Source organism: Carcharodon carcharias, chromosome 12 (assembly GCF_017639515.1).
Source record: "Carcharodon carcharias isolate sCarCar2 chromosome 12, sCarCar2.pri, whole genome shotgun sequence".
In the NCBI taxonomy this organism is placed as follows: Eukaryota; Metazoa; Chordata; class Chondrichthyes; order Lamniformes; family Lamnidae; genus Carcharodon; species Carcharodon carcharias.
The window spans coordinates 142,157,506-142,177,172 of record NC_054478.1 but is presented as its reverse complement, the minus strand read 5'-3'; the positions used below and the strand labels follow the sequence as shown (position 1 = coordinate 142,177,172).

Sequence of the window (19,667 nt, the reverse complement as noted above, 5' to 3'; positions counted from 1 at the left end):
AGGTGTATGAACACCTGCAAGTTCCTCTCCAAGACTTGTCACACACCATCATCACTTGGAATTATATCACCATTCCCCCAATGTCGCTGGATCAAAGTCCTGTAACTCCCTTGCTTACAGCACTGTGGGCGTACCTACACCAGATGGACTGCAGTGGTTTAAGAAGATGGCTCGCCACAAACTTCTCAAAGGCAATTAGGGATGGGCAATAAATGCTGGCCTAGCCAGCGATGCCCACATCCCATGAAACAATCAAATAATGATTATTTACACAGCTTTTGAATGTACTGCCTGAAATGGTGGTGGAAGCAGATTCAACAGTAACTTGCAAAAGGGAATTGGATAAATACTTATACAGGTGAAATTTGCAGCTCTATGGTCACAGGGAAAGGGAGTGGACTGTTGGCTAGCTGTTTCAATGACTGGCACGTCCACGATGGATAAAATGGCCTCCTCGTCTGCTGTAAAATTTATTACATACGGACTTCCATTGTAGACAGCCAGGCAGCGAATACAATAGACCTTCCAATCATTAATTTTAATTTTCCAGGTACAAAATGAGGCGGGTAATCACAACTGAGATAAAAGTCCTGTGGAGCAAATAAAGTCCCATTTTTACCTGTTGTTCATCATTGATAGCAGCAATGTATCCCATGATGCTCTGGACCTCTTCCTGTGTGACCCCTTTGCTGATGAAGTATTTAATTAGCCCATACAGGGAAGCCCGGATTGTCTTCACATCATCTGTTGACAAGTCATTGTCTTTGTTTGAGCTGCTAGAAAAGGTTTAAAAGAATGGGGAGCGGTCAGGTATTTGTACGCATAGACTATATTACTTCTTAAAAAAAAAAGGTAGTACATGCCAAATGACAATTGTAAATAAAATTGCAAAGAAGCAGAACACTACACCTGTAACACATCCGGATTACATCGAGCAAAAACTGCACCCCATATTTCTTCCTGAACAGCTTCCGATTGTCTTTGATGATTGTGGATAAGTACTGAATATGACCTGAAACAGAACACTGGTTAAACTTTTATGACGGGGTCCAACAAAAGACAGCTGCAGGATAGCTAAGAAAATCAGGAGGCTGAGGATATGTCACAAAGCTCAAATTGGACTGCTTGAAGTCCCCCTCAAAGATTTGTGCAACACCCTCATAATCATTTACTTAGGCAACAGCACAAATATGGCCTTTGCAGGATTAGGGTTTGAAGCAGCCATTACAGTCATCATCTTACCGTGGACTTGTAAAGTTTGGCCTAAGGGATGCACCTTCATATTATTTTCACACACCATCCAAAAACAAGCTGTTTACACCTTCAGATTTTTCCAAAAAGAGTGACCATTATAAAGTAGGGGAGGAACATGGAGGTCAGTTTTTAAGGCAGGTCCTATGATATTTTCCAGTTATACAGTAAGACATTTTGGCAATTATTCTTGTGTTCATTGAGATGTGGGGCATCAATGCCGAGGAATTAAACCAGTTCCAACTTTGGAGGCCTAAATTCGGTATCAAGTAAAAGACCCAGAGGGCAGATGGAGGAGATTTTTTTTATTTTGCAAAAAATAAATGATCTGAATAAATGTGCAGATGATGGAAATAGATTCAATAGTAACTTTCAAAAGGGAACTAAATAAATACTTAAAAAAGAAAAAAAGCACAGGGCTATGAGGAAGCAGTGGGGCTAACTAGATAGCTCATTCAGAGAGCTGCACCAGACACAATGGGCCAAGAGGCCTCTTTCTGTGAGATTCTGTGAAGTATTATGTAGCCAGCTCCGGACAAAAGTTCCTTCTATCTTGTTCCCAATAGAAGTACCCCAATTTCAACCTCAAGAAATTTTCCTACGATGCCACGGTGTGCATTGTCTCATTTTCTACACCAGTTCCGGGCCAAATCATGGAGAGTTTTATGCTGTAGAGACAGCCCAGAATAACTTCACATAGGGTCCTTATGGTTGCTAGAGACATTTAACCCATTAGCTTTGTTTACATTTTGGACAATGCTTAGAAGGGCAGCATTCTAAGCCAGTATAGAATCCATCCCTGCCTAAATCCCAATTCTGGGTTTGGCACCCTACGGTAGAGCCAAAGTATAAAATGTCTAGCCTGTTAAAATATCTATTGTGTATTAAAAAACCCACATGTTCTATGCATATTTGGATTGATCGACAGTTGAAAATTGGTAGATTATGTCTGTAAGATTACAGAGCACTTTAGTGCATGGGTCAGTAAGGGGTGTAAGACATGCCACTGGTAGCACTCTAGTCTTTGTGTCTGAAGGCTTTAGTGCAAATTCTGCTCCAAGGACCTGAGCACAAATTCCCAGCAGACTCTTCAGTGCAGTACTGGGGGGGGAGGGGGGGGGTGCTTCACTGTTGAAGGGGCCGTCTCTTGGATGAGATGTTAAATTGTGTCCTTTCCCTGGTCCGAAGAAGATCCCTTGGCACAATTTTGAAGAAAAGGAAAAAGAGTTCTCCTTGGCATCCTGATCAATCTTTAGCCCTCAACCAAAATTACTAAAAAAAAATCAGATTATCTGGTCATTATCTCATTACTGTTTGTGGGAACTTGCCATGCACAAAATGGCTGCTGTGCTTCCTGCGTTACAACAGTGTCGACAGTTCAAAAGTATTTCATTGGCTGTAAAGTACCTTGGGATCTTCTGTGGTCATGAAAGGCGCTATACAAATGTGCACATTTATTTCTTTCATTCTTTGCATTGAATCTAGTCTGGGTTACATTCATTATAATGTACTTGCCAATTCGGAATGGGAAATCCCCACGGCTCCAGATTCGAAAGTCAAACAGCAGGTGCTGGTACATCTGATGCAGGAGCTGTGTATTCTTCTCTACGTTTGCTTGCTCAATCAGCAACTGCACAGCCACCAACATGTTCACATCCACTAAGCTATTTGGAATCTGCCACACGAGAGGTTTAAAATACGTTACAACTTGACCTCTTATAAACATACAAACTATATAAAGAGAAAACACTGCAAATTAACATATTACACCAGGTAACACAGAGTCGGGAACGAGATCACTGTTCCTTCAGTGATGCTGGGTCAAATCCTGGAACTCCCTCCCTAACAGCACTGTGGGTGTACCTACATCACATAGACAGCAGCGGTTCAAGAAGGCAGCTCACCACCACCTCAAAGGAAATGAGGGATGGGCAATAACTGCTGGCCTAGCCAATGACGCAATGGACCAACGGAAGTACAGAGTTATTGTCATTGGATGGTTCACCGATGCTGTAGCTTCAAATGTGTAAGGTTAAACATTTAAACTAGTCTATACAAGGGCTTTTAAAAAAAAAGCCATTGGGTAAGATAAACCAAGACAGAACACAACTGTTATCAAGGAACAAAACTCCCTCTATAAAGGCTTGCATTGCACGGTGAATTTTTAGAAACAGAAATAAACTGTTGTATTGATAACTGCAGTAGCTGAACAAATCTGATTGTTTTTTCCAGCTGCTGAGTGTTGGAAAAGGCAGGCAAAATCTTTGGAAGGCTCAAAACACTGAGGTGACCTGGTGTAAACTCACTGGGGTGATCAGTATCTGTGGGGAGGAGGCATAGGATAAATATTCTAGATTAGTCAGTTAAAAAAAAATCTTTTTTGAGCATAAAAAAGGTTAAAACTAAAATCTACAAAAGTTACATAAAGTTCAAAGCCTTCTCAGGATGAACAGTTCTTACTATATGAAGTAATATAAAAACATAGTGCAGGCTGTATTTTTCTGTTTAGTAGAAGTGCTTGAACTTTCTACAGAGCCACTTACATAAATATAAGACCATAAGATATTGGAGCAGAAATTAGGACATTCAGCCCATCGAGTCTGCTCCACCATTCAATCATGGCTGATACGTTTCTCAACCCCATTCTCCCCGTAACCTTTGATCCCCTTACCAATCAAGAACCTATCTATCTCGACCTTAAATACACTCAATGACCTGGCCTCCACAGCCTTCTGTGGCAATGAATTCCATAGATTCACCACTCTCTGACTAAAGAAGTTTCTCCTCATCTCTGTTCTAAAAGGTCTTCTCTTTACTCTGAGGCTGGGCCCTCGGGTCCTAGTCTCTCTTACTAATGAAAACATCTTCCCCACGTCCACTCTATCCAGGCCTTTCAGTATTCTGTAAGTTTCAATCAGATCCCCCCTCATCCTTCTAAACTCCATCAAGTATAGACCCAGAGTCCTCAAATGTTCCTCATATGTTAAGCCTTTCATTCCTAGGATCATTCTCGTGAACCTCCTCTGGACCCTCTCCAGGGCCAGCACATCCTTCCTGAGATATGGGGCCCAAAATTGCTCACAATATTCTAAATGTGGTCTGACCAGAGCCTTATAAAGCCTCAGCAGCACATCCCTGCTGTTATATTCTAATCCTCTCGAAATAAATGCCAACATTGCATTTACCTTCCTAACTACTGACTCAACCTGCAAGTTAACCTTAAGAGAATCCTGGACTAGGACTCCCAAGTCCCTTTGCACTCCAGATTTCTGAATTCTCTCCCCATTTAGAAAATAGTCTATGCCTCTATTCTTCCTACCAAAGTGCATGACCTCACACTTCCCCACGTTGTATTCCATCTGCCACTTCTTTGCCCATTCTCCTAACCTGTCTAAATCCTTCTGCAGCCTCCCCGCCTCCTCAATACTACCTGTCCCTCCATATGTAACACTATGTAATATATAAGACTAATGGGATACAAGTCCTCAGGCCAGTAGCCTGAATCAATTCTGGTATTTATTTTTGCTGCTAGGGTTAAAAACTCAGACAATACAAGGAGAATACTTCAGCTCGAGTTCCACGGTGCACAGGAGGTTTTTAAGATTATGGAACTGACAGAAAGCAGTTGAGCTTTGCTCGCATGAGATCCAAGCCAAAGGTGCACCAAGTCCTCATGAGAGAGTTGCTCTACACTGACGATACCACGCAAACATTCCATACTGCGGAACACCTGCAGCGGCAAAAGGATAGACACTCTCACATCCGTAAAGAGTTCGGTCTGACCGTCAGCTGAAATTAATACAATGCATCGCAAAAGCTGCAGCTGCCATGTCTAAGCTGAGTAAGAGAGTGTGGAACAACAGCAACCTGACTGCAAGCACCAAACTGTGAGTCTACCAAGCCTGCACCACACTCCTCGACAGTGCTGAGACCTGGACATCATAAACCAGGCATAAGAAAAGGTTGAACAGTTTCCACCTTCGCTGCTTCAGACGTACCCTCGGCATCTCCTGGCAGGACAAGGCCACCAACTCAGAGGTCTTGAGCGCACTAATTCCATTAGCATACACTCATTGCTAAGCCAAGGATGCCTTCACTGGCTCGGCCTCATTTATCAGATGGATGATGACCGTTTCCTAAGACCCTCTGTACGGTGAACTGGCCACTGGGTCACAATCTCCTGGGTGGCCATATTTCAGCTACAAGGATACCTGCAAGCGAGATATGAAGATGGTGGGCATTGACACAGTCACTGATGGCTGTGACTTCTGGAGGCTGACTGTTTGGAAGGGAATTGGAAGAGGTAGGCAGAAACAAAAAGCTCAGCTGGCCGAGAAGAGAGGCCAGCCAACCATGCACCTTCTCAGCCCACTGTCTTCCTCTGCAGCAAATGCAGCAGAGAGTACCAAGCTAGAGTGGGGCTTTTGAACCACAGCAGACGACGCTTAACACAGAGTTGACCATCATGGTGCAGACCATCATCTTACGAGACAGAAGGCTACCACCACAGAATTAATTTACATACCTTTTACAAACCAACATCCTTCCACTCGATGGCACCATATCAAACTAAAACAAATACAAATGGTCTGAGTGCTATAGCCTTGTTATCCAATAGCAAAATCAAAATCAATGGAAGATTTGATTTTGTTATGATCCCCATGGGGGAGTGTAAACCAAAATAGCCAAATTTATTGAATGACACCCAAATGAAGAAATTACCAACAAGATTTCACTTCTTGTAGTTTTCATTTTAACACTAATCAGAACCAATGCAAATTACACCTGAATTAACATACAAATACTACAGCAAAAAAAAGGTAAATTTCACTTTAGTCAATATAACAAAGATGCAATTTATGCAACCACATCACTCCTGGCCCAAAAGTAGCTACACAGTTTCACACTTTATTGTTCTTTATTCTCACAGGGTAGGCAGGAGTCCTATCCGACAACAGCTTCCACCTTGGACTCTCACGGGTAAAATTATCATCGGTAAGGCACACGTCTACAGGCTCTCTCTAACTCGGGTCACAACAGTCCTGAAGGTGTAGCTCTCCAGAGTTCCTTTTCAATCAACCAGCCAATAACGTCTGGTTCATGGTTTGGTCACTTCTGGAAAACACGCAGCTTTCTAGTGTCGCTGAGCTATTCACACAACTTTCCAGCTTTTCAACCTTTTTTGGCCTGCTTGCACAGAACCTGCAAGAGTTCCTGTCTCCTTTTCTGCCAAACAGAAAACAGACTTCTTGCCGGGAGTGATATGCTTCTTCTCCTCACGAGCATTCGCTGTGTTCCTCTTGCTGTCTCTGTCTGTGTTCTCTTTGTGTCTGCATCTATTCAGTGATTGCTTTCTCCCTCCAGCCCCTCTGCTTGTAGCTCTCCCTTTGTGCCTGCAGTTCCTCTTTGCATCTGCCAGTCACATGGCTTCTGGTCTTAACTTCCTTCCTGTTGGTACTGCCTCCAGGTCAAGGGTCACCTGGTCACATGGACCAATGTTTTTTATTATCCAAGGAAATTACAATTGATTCCTTTACAACTGAAGCAAACTCTGTAAAATCCCTTTCAAACATTCTAAAGAACAATTATAGATTCCACAAACCTTTTAAATAAATTACAATTTTTTCTTACTGCACTGCCTTTGGGTCAAAGGTCATCACAATTTTTATATCCCAATTAGTTCCATTCATGCTGACTTCTAAAAGGCACTATGTAAAGACAAATTCTCCATGTACTCTAGAATATTTGTGTAATGGAAACTAAAGGATTATGGTGCTGTGAGACTGCTGCCATTGTAAGAGTTTGTACTTTATAAGCTATGGAACCGCTCCACAGCAAAGAGGTAAAGCCAGGAACCAGGGCACAAGTTTCTTTCTTGTCTAATCAACAAAAAAGTAGACCACTTCCTCAACATGCAATATAGCAACTGGATTTATAAAGCATCAATACTTCAGTTTCATTAGGATGTTGGATTAGATGGATATCAATAGAGTTCTTCACTGGATACCCAAAAAAATAATAATTGTAGTACATAGGAGGGGATACTATGAGGTGGACTGAAATATCCTCATTTTTGTTCGATCTTACCGAGTACAAAGGCATATTATCCAATGTATTCAACTTTTAAAATTTGCTCATGTTACAACATACCTCTCCAAAGCATGAGCATCTGTTTAAATGCCAGATGCAGTGACATCTGCTAGCATTATGCAACTTCCTCATTAGTGACCACTTTAGGATGTATAGAAAAGACGTTCTCCCTACCTTCTGCAGCAAAGCGCCTAAAGTGGCAACTCCATGGGAGTGAAGCAGATTCTCCTGATTGATTGGATGTCTTCGTATGAAATGCTTTATTGTCAAGAGAAAAGTAGCCACAGGGTTCTTCTCCAGTCTGGCCTCTGTAAATCACACACGGATAATCACATTTGAGAACAATCACAGCCACAACACGCTAACTCGTATGGTCTATGGAAGATGAACAATTTCATTGATGGAGGAAATCAAACTCCTGGATTCCCTCCTTCTCCCTCTTTCCAATCTCCTACAATCTACTTCACAATCCCTAGAATGTTTGTAAGTCCCTAGAGTTTGACTGGCCAAGTTAAATATATTTCAAATTTTTAAACTGAATTCAGCACATGCAGATGAGGCCATTAGGATTCTTGGTTTTGCATCTAGGGAATACAAAAGCAAAGAAGTAATGTTGAACTTACACAAGACCTTAGTTAGGCTGTAATAGGCAGTGCTCTGCACAGTTTAGAGTATTCATTCTAGGAAACATTTAAAAGCAACACAAAGGTGCAGCACAGATTCATTAAGTTGGAACTAGAGATGTGGATTACAGCAACGAAGAAAGATGTTAGGTCAATTGTTATTTGATCCAAGAAGCTGGACGGATTTCAAGATAAAGGGTGATGACACAGTAAACTCTGAGGCAGTTTCTATCGGCAACAAGATGGTAACAATGGGTCGAATGTATGACCATCAGAAATTTATTTAAATTGTGGACATAGATGGTGGTCAAAATGGAAAAATCCCTACCACAAATTGTTGCTGAACAGAGTCCAGAAATGTGTTTAAAAGGGAATTAAACTGCTGCTTGAAAAAGAAGAATATTAGAGGGCATAACATACAAATAGGTGAATGGGATTGCACTAAGTGGAAAAACACAGTTGCACTTTTTGAACGGACTGGTTGGCCTGTTTTTGTGCTGCAAGATTCTGCAATTCGAAGCAACATTCTAGATACCGTCGTTAATGAGATGGTAACAGGGTCCTTCATCTATCAGTGCAGCTGAATTCAAAAACCCTCCAAATATTCAGGAATTCTCCAGTGTCCTGGCCCACATTCTTCCTTCAACCAACTCCACCAGAGAAAAGTAACCGATCATTCACCTCATTGCCATTGTTGAGGCAATGCTGTGCACAAAACGGAAGGTGGTTGCATCAAAGTCAGCCAGTGCTGATATGTAAAAGTAATGCTTAGGGCAGTTCTGAGAGATGTAATTAGGTGCTACATAAATGTAAGTTATTCTTCTCTTTTTACCATCTTTACTGGGGAAATTGGGAGGAGGGCTAATTACATTTAATAACTTTAGTAGTTTATTCACTTAGATTCTGGCAGTAATCCACATGAAAGTCATTGCCAATGTTGTGATTCTGTTCTTTATAAATGTCGCGCCAACCTTTCCCCAAAAACTTGGAAAAGGGAGAAGAAACTATTCAAAAAAACGGAAGACTTGTATTTATATAATGTCTGTCACAACCTCAGGACATGCCAAACCAATTTACAGCCAATGAAGTACTTTCCAAAGTGTAGTCACTGCTGTAATTAGGAATGTAATGCATTACACAGCAAATCACTGGAGCAATATAAACTGAAAAGAAACAGATTTCATGATAGGAGTTAGGGGTGTGCTTGTGTACACATGTGGGGAGGGTTGGTTAACAAATATAGGTAGCACTGCAGAGAAGGATTAACCACCCATACAATGCTGTAATGTCCAATTTAGATGCTTGTATTGAATGTCAAAGGAGAAGCAATCAACACGGGGGGGGGGGGGGGGGGGGTGTTGGTTTTGGTGTGCAGAAAGCTAAGGAAGAACAGCAGGAACATGTGTAAAAAATGGCCTCTCTTTTACTACAGGTCATGAATAGCAAAGAACAGATGGAGCAATGAAGGACAGGTTGAGGTGGTGAGAGTACGCTCCAGCATTGTGTACCACTAAGGACAAGAAACAAAAGCATGGAGTCAGCTATTCCTTCACTGTCGCTGGGTCAAAATCCTGGAACTCCCAACAGCAGTGTGGGTGTACCTACACCACACGGACTGCAGCGGTTCAAGAAGGCAGCTCACTACCACCTTATCAAGGGCAATTACCGATGGTCAATAAATGCTGGCCTAGCCAGTGATGCCCACATCCATGAATGAATAAAAAAAATGCCAGTTTCAATGGAGGAGAGAAGGAAGAAATACAACTGGAGCAGTGACTAGGAAGCAAATTAAATTTTTAACTTGTTGCTTCCATTTAAAAGTACGACTGTTTTCGCAGATCCGGCTGTAATAGTGAGAACTCAACAGCAGTGTTCTTTTTAAACAGAAAGCCTCGTTGGGAGAAATCACTAACACTCGAGTATGGGAGAGCTGAACTGCCATCATTACCAATATCCTCAAAAGCCGCAACCTCCTTCGGCAGTCAGTCCCTCCATTTCCATTGTGTGCACACGTTACTTCAGCTCCATCACATGGCTAAACTTAATCATTTATTAAAAGCCTCATTACCCACTAATAATCCTGTCAGCCTTTACCGCTCAAACAATGGTTGATCCAACAAAGGAAAAATCAAACCAAACAAACCCCAGAAGGTCGTTAAAGTCAACCATAAGAGACTGGATTTTCAGAAGAGAGAACTGATGAGGAGGCTTCTTTTTAAGTCAACTTATAAAACAGCATTTCTCAAAAATCTGTGAAATGTCAGATTAAATTAGCAGCAAATAAACTCCTATGTGTCAAGAATAAATCAATATTGTCATTTATGCTATTTATTTGGAAATATTATTTCGAGCCTGCGGTTTTTTTCTTGGTTATTCTGCACAAATTTGCATTGGTTTAGTTCCTCAGTATCTTCACATTAAATTAAATATGCAAGGATGCTGTAAACAAGAGAAGCTTGAGGCTGTTATTTTCTTGCTGTGTCCTTCCACAAGGTGTGTAGGAGGTGCTGATGACTGTGCGGTAAGCACCTGCAGATGGCAGATATTAAAAAAAAATGTGACTTTAAAAGTTCAGGAATACAGCCACACATCGACACTGCATGAAATTAGTATCCCATTTTACTGTGGCACATAGACCTTTTCCCCTTTTTGGGGCATGTGGAAGGGAGAGTAAGTGAAGCCTTTTTGGATGAAATCAGCTTGAAGAGAAGCTTGGAAAGTGAACATTACAAATTGAGCACGCTCACCTCCTTGCCCCCATCCACTGGATAATAGCAGCATCATTCACTAGGCTAGAAATATACATGGGTGATGTTAGTTTTAATAGAAAGTAAATTAGGAACAAGGATGTGTGTGAGAATTATATAAAAAAGATGTTAAATGTCAATGCTACAGTAAGAGCAGTACAACATTTGAAATATTAATTCAATTTTCACATTTCAACTAATCAAACTCTTTCCAAACCTGTGACCTCTACCACCTAGAAGGACAAGGGCAGCAGGCACATGGGAACACCACCACCTGCAAGTTCCCCTCCAAGCCACTCACCATCCTGACTTGCAAATATATCACCGTTCCTTCACTGTCGCTGGGTCAAAATCCTGGAACTCCCTCCCTAAAAGCACTCCCTAACACCACACGGACTGCAGGGTTCAAGAAGGCAGCTCACCACCACCTTCTCAAGGGCAATTAGGGATGGGCAATAAAAATGCTGGCCTGGCCAGTGAAGCCTTTGTTACATGAAAGAATATATATTTTTTAAATTCATGATCATTGCTTAAAGACTTAACAATTAAAAAGGACATTGCTCACTCTAATACTTCCTTCTTTTTTGAGAGTCTTCCACACACAGACGTGTAAGTTAACTTTGCACCTAGATGAGTTAATGTGAGACTGATAAATCTCTCACTGCTTCACAAGATAGTGTCCTCCTGAAGGTCTGTACTGAAAGACACTAGGCAGATGTAAGATGTTGCTTAATGGACAACAATGAGTGAAATGAGCACCAAGGTAAGAGGAAATAACAAAGGAGGGGAAAAACAGAAGGGGGTCGGGTACACTTTCTTCCCAGGCGAAGGACTTCCTTAAGTTGTTAGAAAAGAATAATATTTGCATCAAGCTGGATCTTCAGACACTGTGCATAAACTCACAAAATAGGTAAAGAGACAAGGCGTTTGTGGGTAAGGGAAGAACGGGTGGGTTACATGCTTATAAATACAAGTAGCCAGGACAAGAACTGGTCTGCAATGTGACAATACATGTGCACATACCTAGTCTAGATGGCTGATTGCAAAATTAACATTTAAAATCACAAGCTCAGTGCAGTTACTATGAAGTCTCACCAGAAGCTCGAGTTGAGGGGACCACCACCCAGTCACCTTCAGCAGGGGTGGACGCTTCAGGGGTCACAAAGTCAGCTGCCCCATAACTGTCTCCATTTTTCACGAACCCTTGGGTCCCAAGAGTGCTCATTTGCTCCAGCAGTGGGAAAAGGACATTGAGACCACCAGCACAATTGATCATATCCTGCGGAATAAAAAAATAGAATTTTGCTAGCTATCTGAAGAGCGACAATTAAGTTGTATTATGACCAAAAAGTCAATTCCAATTCAAGTTCCAACATGTCTTGCCTGCTCCAGCAGTACAACAGTAATCAAATTTCGACCTCCAATTTCTTTATTGCCAGGTTTCAGCAACTCTTTCCATTCAATGTGCTACATGATAGTGTGGTCTTCTGTCTTGGACTAGGTGGCAGCGGGGAAGGGGGATTAAGGAGAAGGAGAAAGGAGATGGAACAAAAAAATTGAAGCAACTGGCCCCAGTACTCAACTGAACCTTCTGCTGGCCCATGGGTGTTCAAATGGATTATTCTGCTGGATCATTAAGTAAGTAACCAACATTTTATTTTATAACAGGCAATCTCCACTTAGCAACTGCTTCTCCTAACTGTTGCAGTTGTGTCCAGAATCTCACTTTAAGGCGACTGAAATTATTGGAAGACCTGACTTTGGTTAAAATCAGCAGAGCTTCCTACGGGGCGAGTGCTTACTGAACTGCCCAAAACAGTTACCAGATACCTGAATGAACTTGCAAATAGCCCTGTCAGCTGCCTAAAGGAAAATAGTGCTCTAAGTCCCATCACTTAAACTGTCCACGTATAGGATGGGCAAGCAGCCATATCAGCACAGTGGTTTCCAATCCTCATCACTCCTGTGATCTCTGCTGGAACATATGCATTTGCAGACATCCACTGAACATCTTACAAGTTGTGATGCCCTCAGTGATAAAACCGCCTGCCACTTATGGAAGAAGTTTGGCTACTTGAGAGATGAGATATCAGAGGAGGTGCAGCACCCATGGAATCAATGGCTTCTGCAGGAAAGGTAATGGGCAAAACACAGTGAGAAAAATCTTTGAAAAACCTAATATTCCAAGCAGTGGCTTGTAATTGATGCCTATGCTACTGGCAAACAGTTGGGGCCACTGTCTTTATATGGGTGCCTGCCCATCCTATACGTGGAATGGTTAAGTGATGGAGACTTACAACACTGCTTTCCTTTAGGCAGCTGACAGGGTCATTTGGAAGTTCACTCAGGTATACGCAGGGGTGTCCCCCCACCCAGCTAATTATAGACCAGCAATGTTAGGGCAACTTCTAGTTTTGCCAACGTGGGGCTGAAGGAAAAGGTTAAGGTAACTACATGGAGGTGGGGTGACGGTGAGGGGAGAGAGGAGGGCAACAGGGAGGGAAGAGGGCAGGCGATGGGATTTTCAATTGGGAAAAAAGTCAAAACATAATTTAAATAGTTCTACCACGTGCACTACATCATTTCTCATACAGTTTCATTTTGCAGTTTTTCTGATCCAGAGAAAAGAATTATTTAAATGTAATTAATGACAGGGTCCTCCATTTGCAGAACGTTTGTTTCTACAATGTAATACTCTTAACTGTCCCGTTCTCAATAATAATCATTGCCAACAATCCAACGCTGAATGAAATACCTTAATGTCCCAGTTGACAACTTTATGCCCGGTCAATCTCCCGTGAAAGAGATTTGGAGACAAATCAAGGCAGATGGGGCTTTTGCAGGCCTGTAAAAATACAGAAAATCCAATATTTATAGCTTTTGGATTTTGAATACTGGGCATTAAATAATCTCACAGCTTGAACGATCTCACGACAAAATGTTTAGTTTTTAACCACATGCAGATATGTTAATTTTATATCATCCTGGACACTCATATGAGGGTTAATAATACAGGATAATTCCTGAAAAGCAGGGAGGGGGGTGCGGTTGTGGGAGAGTGGTTTATCTAGTAAGTAACTGAATCATATAGATCTCCCTAACTCTCAATCTCTGCTACCTCAAAGGGTGAAAGTGTACCAGAAGCATGGGAACACCACTACATCTAAACTTCACGCCAAATCACAGACCGTCACCACTTGGACACATATCTTTGTTAAGAAATGAATTAGGAGCGGGAGTAGGCCATTCTGCCCCTCGAATATGCTCTGCCATTCAATAAGTCATCGCTCTTTCATGGTCGCTGGATCAAAATTCTGGAACTCCCTACTTAACAGCACTGAGGGGCCTACATCACACGGACTGCAGTGGTGGCTCACTATCACCTTCTGGTGGGAAATTAGGGATGGGCAATAAACAGCCGCCTTGCTAGCATTACCTATAACCCAAGAAGGTTTTAAAAATAGGAATACAAAAGCAAAATACTGCAGATGCTGGAAACCTGAAATAAAAACAGAAAATGCTGGAAATACTCAGCAGGACTGGCAGCGTTTGTGGAGAGAAAAAAACAGAGTCAACGCTTCAGTTCAATAAGCTTTTAGGGTCTGTTTCTCCCTCCAACCATGCAGCCAGGTCTGCGGAGTGTCCACAACATTTTATTCTTCTGCTCTTTTTAAAAAAAGAATTCATTCATGGGATGTGGGACATCTCCGGCTAGGCCAGCATTTACTGCCCTTCCCTAATTGCCCTTGCTCAGGGGGCATTTAAGAGTCAACCACATTGCTGTGGTTCTGGAGTCACATGAAGGCCAGGCCAGGTAAGGACGGCAGATTCCTTCCCTAAAGGACATTAGTGAACCAGATGGGTTTTTCCAAGAATCGGCAATGGTTTCATGGTCATCATCAGACTTTTAATTCCAGATTTTTTATTCAATTCAGCGGTTGCTGGTTTGAAGGTATCGCACCGGGGAGGGCAGATACTGGCCTCAACTGGTCAGCACCTTCAACACCTCTTTGTCCTTTTGTCTATGATACCGTTCAGCTATCTCCACCTATCACTGACCCTCTATCCAGCTCTACCTGGCCCACCCCCCCTTAAACCAGCTTATATTTCACCTCTTTTCTATTTTTCCTTAGTTCTGTTGAAGAGTCATACGGACTCGAAACATTAACTCTGTTCCTCTCCACAGATGCTGTCAGACCTGAGTTTTTCCAGGTATTTTTATTTTTGTACTGGTCTCAACTCCCTGGATTAGGGGTAGGAAAGTCAACCAAAGTTTCCATCCCTCATTATTCTTGTGATTTCTGTTGGAACATATGCATGTGCAGGCATCCACTGAACATCTTACAAGTGTGATGCCCTCAGTGATAAAACTGCCTGCCACTCATGGAAGAAGTCCAGCTACTTAAGAGGTGAGATATCAATGGACACCCTATGGAATCAATGGCGTCTGCAGAAAGGCAATGGGGTAGAAACAAAATCTTGAAAGAAACACAGAACAATCCAAGAGGAGAATCATAAGGTTTATATGTAACTTACCTTGGGTGTGTAATGCAGAAGCAGTTTACTTGTGAGGTCAGTAAGCTCCGACTCCTGAGGTTTCAATGGAGAAATGCAGTTTGGGCCTGTCACCAAGAAAATACCACATGTTCACACACAATCTTTTCAGAAGTTCAATCCAATATTTGGGGCAATATCTAATCATAAAATGAATTACAATTCAATGTTATCAAGTACAGATTCAATCATGCAGTCTTTATGTCTAAAACATATCTGATACCATGCAGACATCAGTATCCATGCAGATGCTTGAAGCAATATTAGTTGACCATTAGCCATTATTTCCCAATCAGTACAAACCGCATAATGTGATGTGGTGCAGCAACGTAGGCTGCATTTTACATTACAACTGTAGCATCATAAATCACCGCAAACCAACAGGAAGAATGGAATTTCACAGTCAGGACAAAGCTTTGTTCCTTCATCTGCTCATGATGCGGCTTAAGGTTAGAGAACGTGAATCAAAAAAGCGCAACAAATACACCAACTACCTAAAGGGCTTTCCATCTTAAATTTTATTTTACATTTGAGTTCCACTCCTCAAATCTCTGCCTGCTGGACACCACTCCCTCACTGAGAAGATGGGAGGATAACCTGCCTTCAGCTGATTTCGTTCTAATCCAGCTTTACGGCTAAAGAGAGTTTCAGACAACACTTTATACCTGGAGCAGTTTAAAGCTGCTGCATTGCTGCTCCTAAAAATCAGGATCGTTTCACTATATTTTGCACAACTTAGCATGTCAGCTGCTTAAACTAATACTGTGAAAATGGCATGTAGGATTCTAGGCTGTAGAAATAGAGGCATAGTATAAAAAGCAAAGTTATCTATAAAACACCGGTTAGGCCTCAGCTGGAGTACTGCATCTAATTCCAGCATTCAACACTTCAGGATGTCAAGGCCATGGAAGGGGTGCTGAGGAAATTTACCAGAAAGGCACCAGGGATGAGGGATTTGAGTCATAAGGAGAGGCTGGAGAAGCTGGGATTGTTCCCCTTAGAGCAGTTTAAGGAAAGATTTAATAGAGGTGTTCCAACTAAACGGGATTTTGACAGAGTACATAAAAAGCACCAGTGTTGGTAAGCAGTGGACACTTATACTTCCACATGGCTATGGGAGCAGAAGCTGTTGTCACCGTTTTAAGTCAAGTTCCCTAACCAAGTCCAATGCGCTGCTGGTGAGCAAGCATAACTTCAGGATGTCGCCCTCAAACTTGAGTCCGGGACAAGGTGGCATTATGTGCTCTATGGTTTGGTCAGGGTTTGTGCAGACACAGCCAGGCGAGGTTGTGAGGTGCCACTTTTCTGCCTGTGGCTGCATCCTGTCGAATGGAGGGGGGGTGATATTTGAGAGGACTGGTAACGACTGAACTGGAGTTGATCTGAGTTCCAGAGATTATCCTCATTACGGACTGAAGTTGCGTGTCAATGAGTTTGATGCGATGACTTGAGGCCCATTCTGGTGCACAGTTCTCAGCTGTTGAGAAGACCAGAGCCATGGCAGAAGTGAAGAGGATGGTGGTTTTTGCACAGCAGCTTGTGCTGGCCTGTTTATGGATCATGTTCACTCGTGTCTTGGTCTCTTTGGCAGTCTTTCAGAGTTGATGATGGTAAGTTAGGCAGGGGTCAAGCACTCCAAGATAGGTGGGAGATGGGTCATTTAGGGTGTTGTGCGCCTTGCGATTTTTGAGACGGAATGCAGAGGACAGTGGAAACTGATTTAAGGTAAGTGGCAAAAGAACCAGGGTGGTGAGAAGAAAGTTTTTATGCAGTAAATAGTTATAACATGGAACGCTCTTGTTATGACATAGCAGTTGGTAAAGCAGAGTTATTTAAAAATCCCGTTAAGAAACTTTAAACAACTGTCATAGCCTATATTTTTAAGTTGTATGTTTTAGATGCAGCTCTTAATTCAGAAATCAGACCACCAGTTCTCGAGAGGTTTTTATATCAAGCTACATGAGACATTTATTCATTTACACAAGTTAAATGTTATCACATGGCTACAAATTACTATCATAAGACCATAAGACATTGGAGCAGAAATTAGGCCATTCAGCCCATCGAGTCTGCTCCACCATTCAATCATGGCTGATAAGTTTCTCAAACCCATTCTCCCGCCCTCTCCCCGTAACCTTTGATCCCCTTACCAATCAAGAACCTATTTATCTCGGTCTTAAATACACTCAATGATCTGGCCTCCATAGCCTTCTGTGGCAATGAATTCCATCGACTCACCACTCACTGGCTAAAGAAGTTTCTCCTCATCTCTGTCATAAAAGGTCTTCCCTTTACTCTGATGCTGTGCCCTCAGGTCCTAGTCTCTCTTACTAATGGAAACATCTTCCCCATGTCCACTCTATCCAGGTCTTTCAATATTCTGCAAGTTTCAATCAGATCCCCCCTCATCCTTCTAAACTCCATCAAGTATAGACCCAGAGTCCTCAAACGTTCCTCATATGTTAAGCTTTTCATTCCTGGGATCATTCTCGTGAACGTCCTCAGGACCCTCTCCAGGGCCAGCACATCCTTCCTGAGATATGGGGCTCAAAATTGCTCACAATATTCTAAATATGGTCTGACCAAAGCCTTATAAAGCCCTAGCAGCACATCCCTGCTTTTATATTCTAGTCCTCTTGAAATAAATGTCAACATTGCATTTGCCTTCCTAACTACCGACTCAACCTGCAAGTTAACCTTAAGAGAATCCTGGACGAGGACTCCCAAATCCCTTTGCACTCCAGATTTCTGAATTCTCTCCCCATTTAGGAAATAATCTATGCCTCTATTCGTCCTACCAAAGTGCGTGACTTCACACTTCCCCACACTGTATTCCATCTGCCACTTCTTTGCCCATTCTGCTAACATGTCTAAGTCCTTCTGCAGCCTCCCTGCCTCCTCAATACTATCTATCCCTGCAATTATCTTTGTATCATCTGCAAACTTAGCCAGAATGCTCTCAGTTCCTTCACCTAGATCATTAATGTATAAAGTGAAAAGTTGTGGTCCCAACACTGACCCATGCGGAACTCCACTAGTCACCAGCCGCAATCCTTATCCTCACTCTCCAGACAGCCAATCTTCTATCCATGCTAGTATCTTGCCTCTAACACCATGGGCTCTTATCTTATTGAGCAGCCTCCTGTGCGGCACCTTGTCAAAGACCTTCTGGAAGTCCAAGTAGATAACATCCGTTGGCTCTCCTTTGTCTAACCTGCTCGTTACCTCCTCAAAGAATTCTAACAGATTTGTCAGGCATGACATCCCCTTGATGAAACCATGCTGATTTTGCCATATTTTACCATGCACTTCCAAGTATTCTGAAATCTCATCCTTAATAATGGACTCTAAAATCTTACCAACAACCGAGGTCAGGCTAATTGGCGTGTAATTTCCCATCTTTTGCCTCAGTCCCTTCTTAAACAGGAGGGTTACATTAGCGATTTTCCAGTCCTCTGGGACCCTCCCTGACTCCAGTGATTCCTGAAAGATCACCACTAACGCCTCCACTATCTCTTCAGCTATCTCCTTCAGAACTCTGGGGTGTAATCCATCTGGTCCAGGTGATTTATCCACCATCAGCCCTTTCAGTTTTCCTAGCACCTCCTCCTTGCCAATGGCCACCATACTCACCTCTGCCCTCCGACTCTCTTGAACTTTGGGGATATTACTTGTGTCTTCCACCGTGAAGACTGATGCAAAATACTATTCAGTTCCTCCGCCATTTCTTTGTTCCCCACTACTGCTTCTCCAGTGTAATTTTCCAGCTGCCCAATATCCACTTTTGCCTCTCTCTTACTCTTTATATATCTAAAAAAACTCTTGCAATCTTCTTCTATATTACTGGCTAGTTTACCCTCATATTTAATCTTCTCCCTCCTTATTTCTTTTTTAGTTGTCCTCTGTTGGTCTTTGTAGGCTTCCCAATCCCCTGGTTTCCCACTGCTCTTCGCCACATTGTATGCTTTCTCTTTAGCTTTTATGCTGTCCCTGACTTCCCTTGTCAGCCATGGTTGCCTCGTCCTCCCTTTAGTATGCTTCTTCTTCCTAGGGATGAATTTTTGCTGTGTCTCCCAAATTATTCTCAGAAACTCCTGCCATTGCTGTTCCACTGTCTTTCCTGCTAGGCTCATCTCCCAGTCAGTTCTGGCCAGCTCCTCCCTCATGTCTCTGTAGTTGCCTTTATTCAACTGTAATACCATTACATCTGATTCCAGCTTTTTCCTCTCAAATTGCAGGGTAAATTCTATCGTATTATGATTACTTCCTCCTAAGGGTTCCTTCACCTTAAGCTCCCTTATCAAATCTGCCTCATTACACATCACTAAATCTAGTTCTGTTGAAGGGTCAAGAGGACTCGAAACGTCAACTCTTTTCTTCTCCGCCGATGCTGCCAGACCTG

The 19,667-nt window shown here is 42.4% G+C and overlaps 1 protein-coding gene across 9 annotated transcripts in view; it reads right to left on the bottom strand.

Annotated features, from left to right (window-relative positions):
- nbeal1 (neurobeachin-like 1) overlaps positions 1–19,667 on the bottom strand; it is a 309,051-nt gene that overhangs the window by 65,419 nt on the left and 223,965 nt on the right. For 7 of the 9 annotated variants that reach the window (XM_041200542.1, XM_041200544.1, XM_041200547.1 and 4 more), the window contains 7 exons: positions 15,248–15,333; positions 13,467–13,556; positions 11,807–11,990; positions 7,516–7,649; positions 2,767–2,926; positions 910–1,012; positions 620–776 (listed from right to left, as the gene is read on the bottom strand). In XM_041200542.1, coding sequence (XP_041056476.1) covers positions 620–776; positions 910–1,012; positions 2,767–2,926; positions 7,516–7,649; positions 11,807–11,990; positions 13,467–13,556; positions 15,248–15,333 — 914 coding nt within the window. The remainder of the gene's footprint in view (positions 1–619; positions 777–909; positions 1,013–2,766; positions 2,927–7,515; positions 7,650–11,806; positions 11,991–13,466; positions 13,557–15,247; positions 15,334–19,667) is intronic. The other 2 variants (XM_041200543.1, XM_041200550.1) reach the window with 1 other exon arrangement.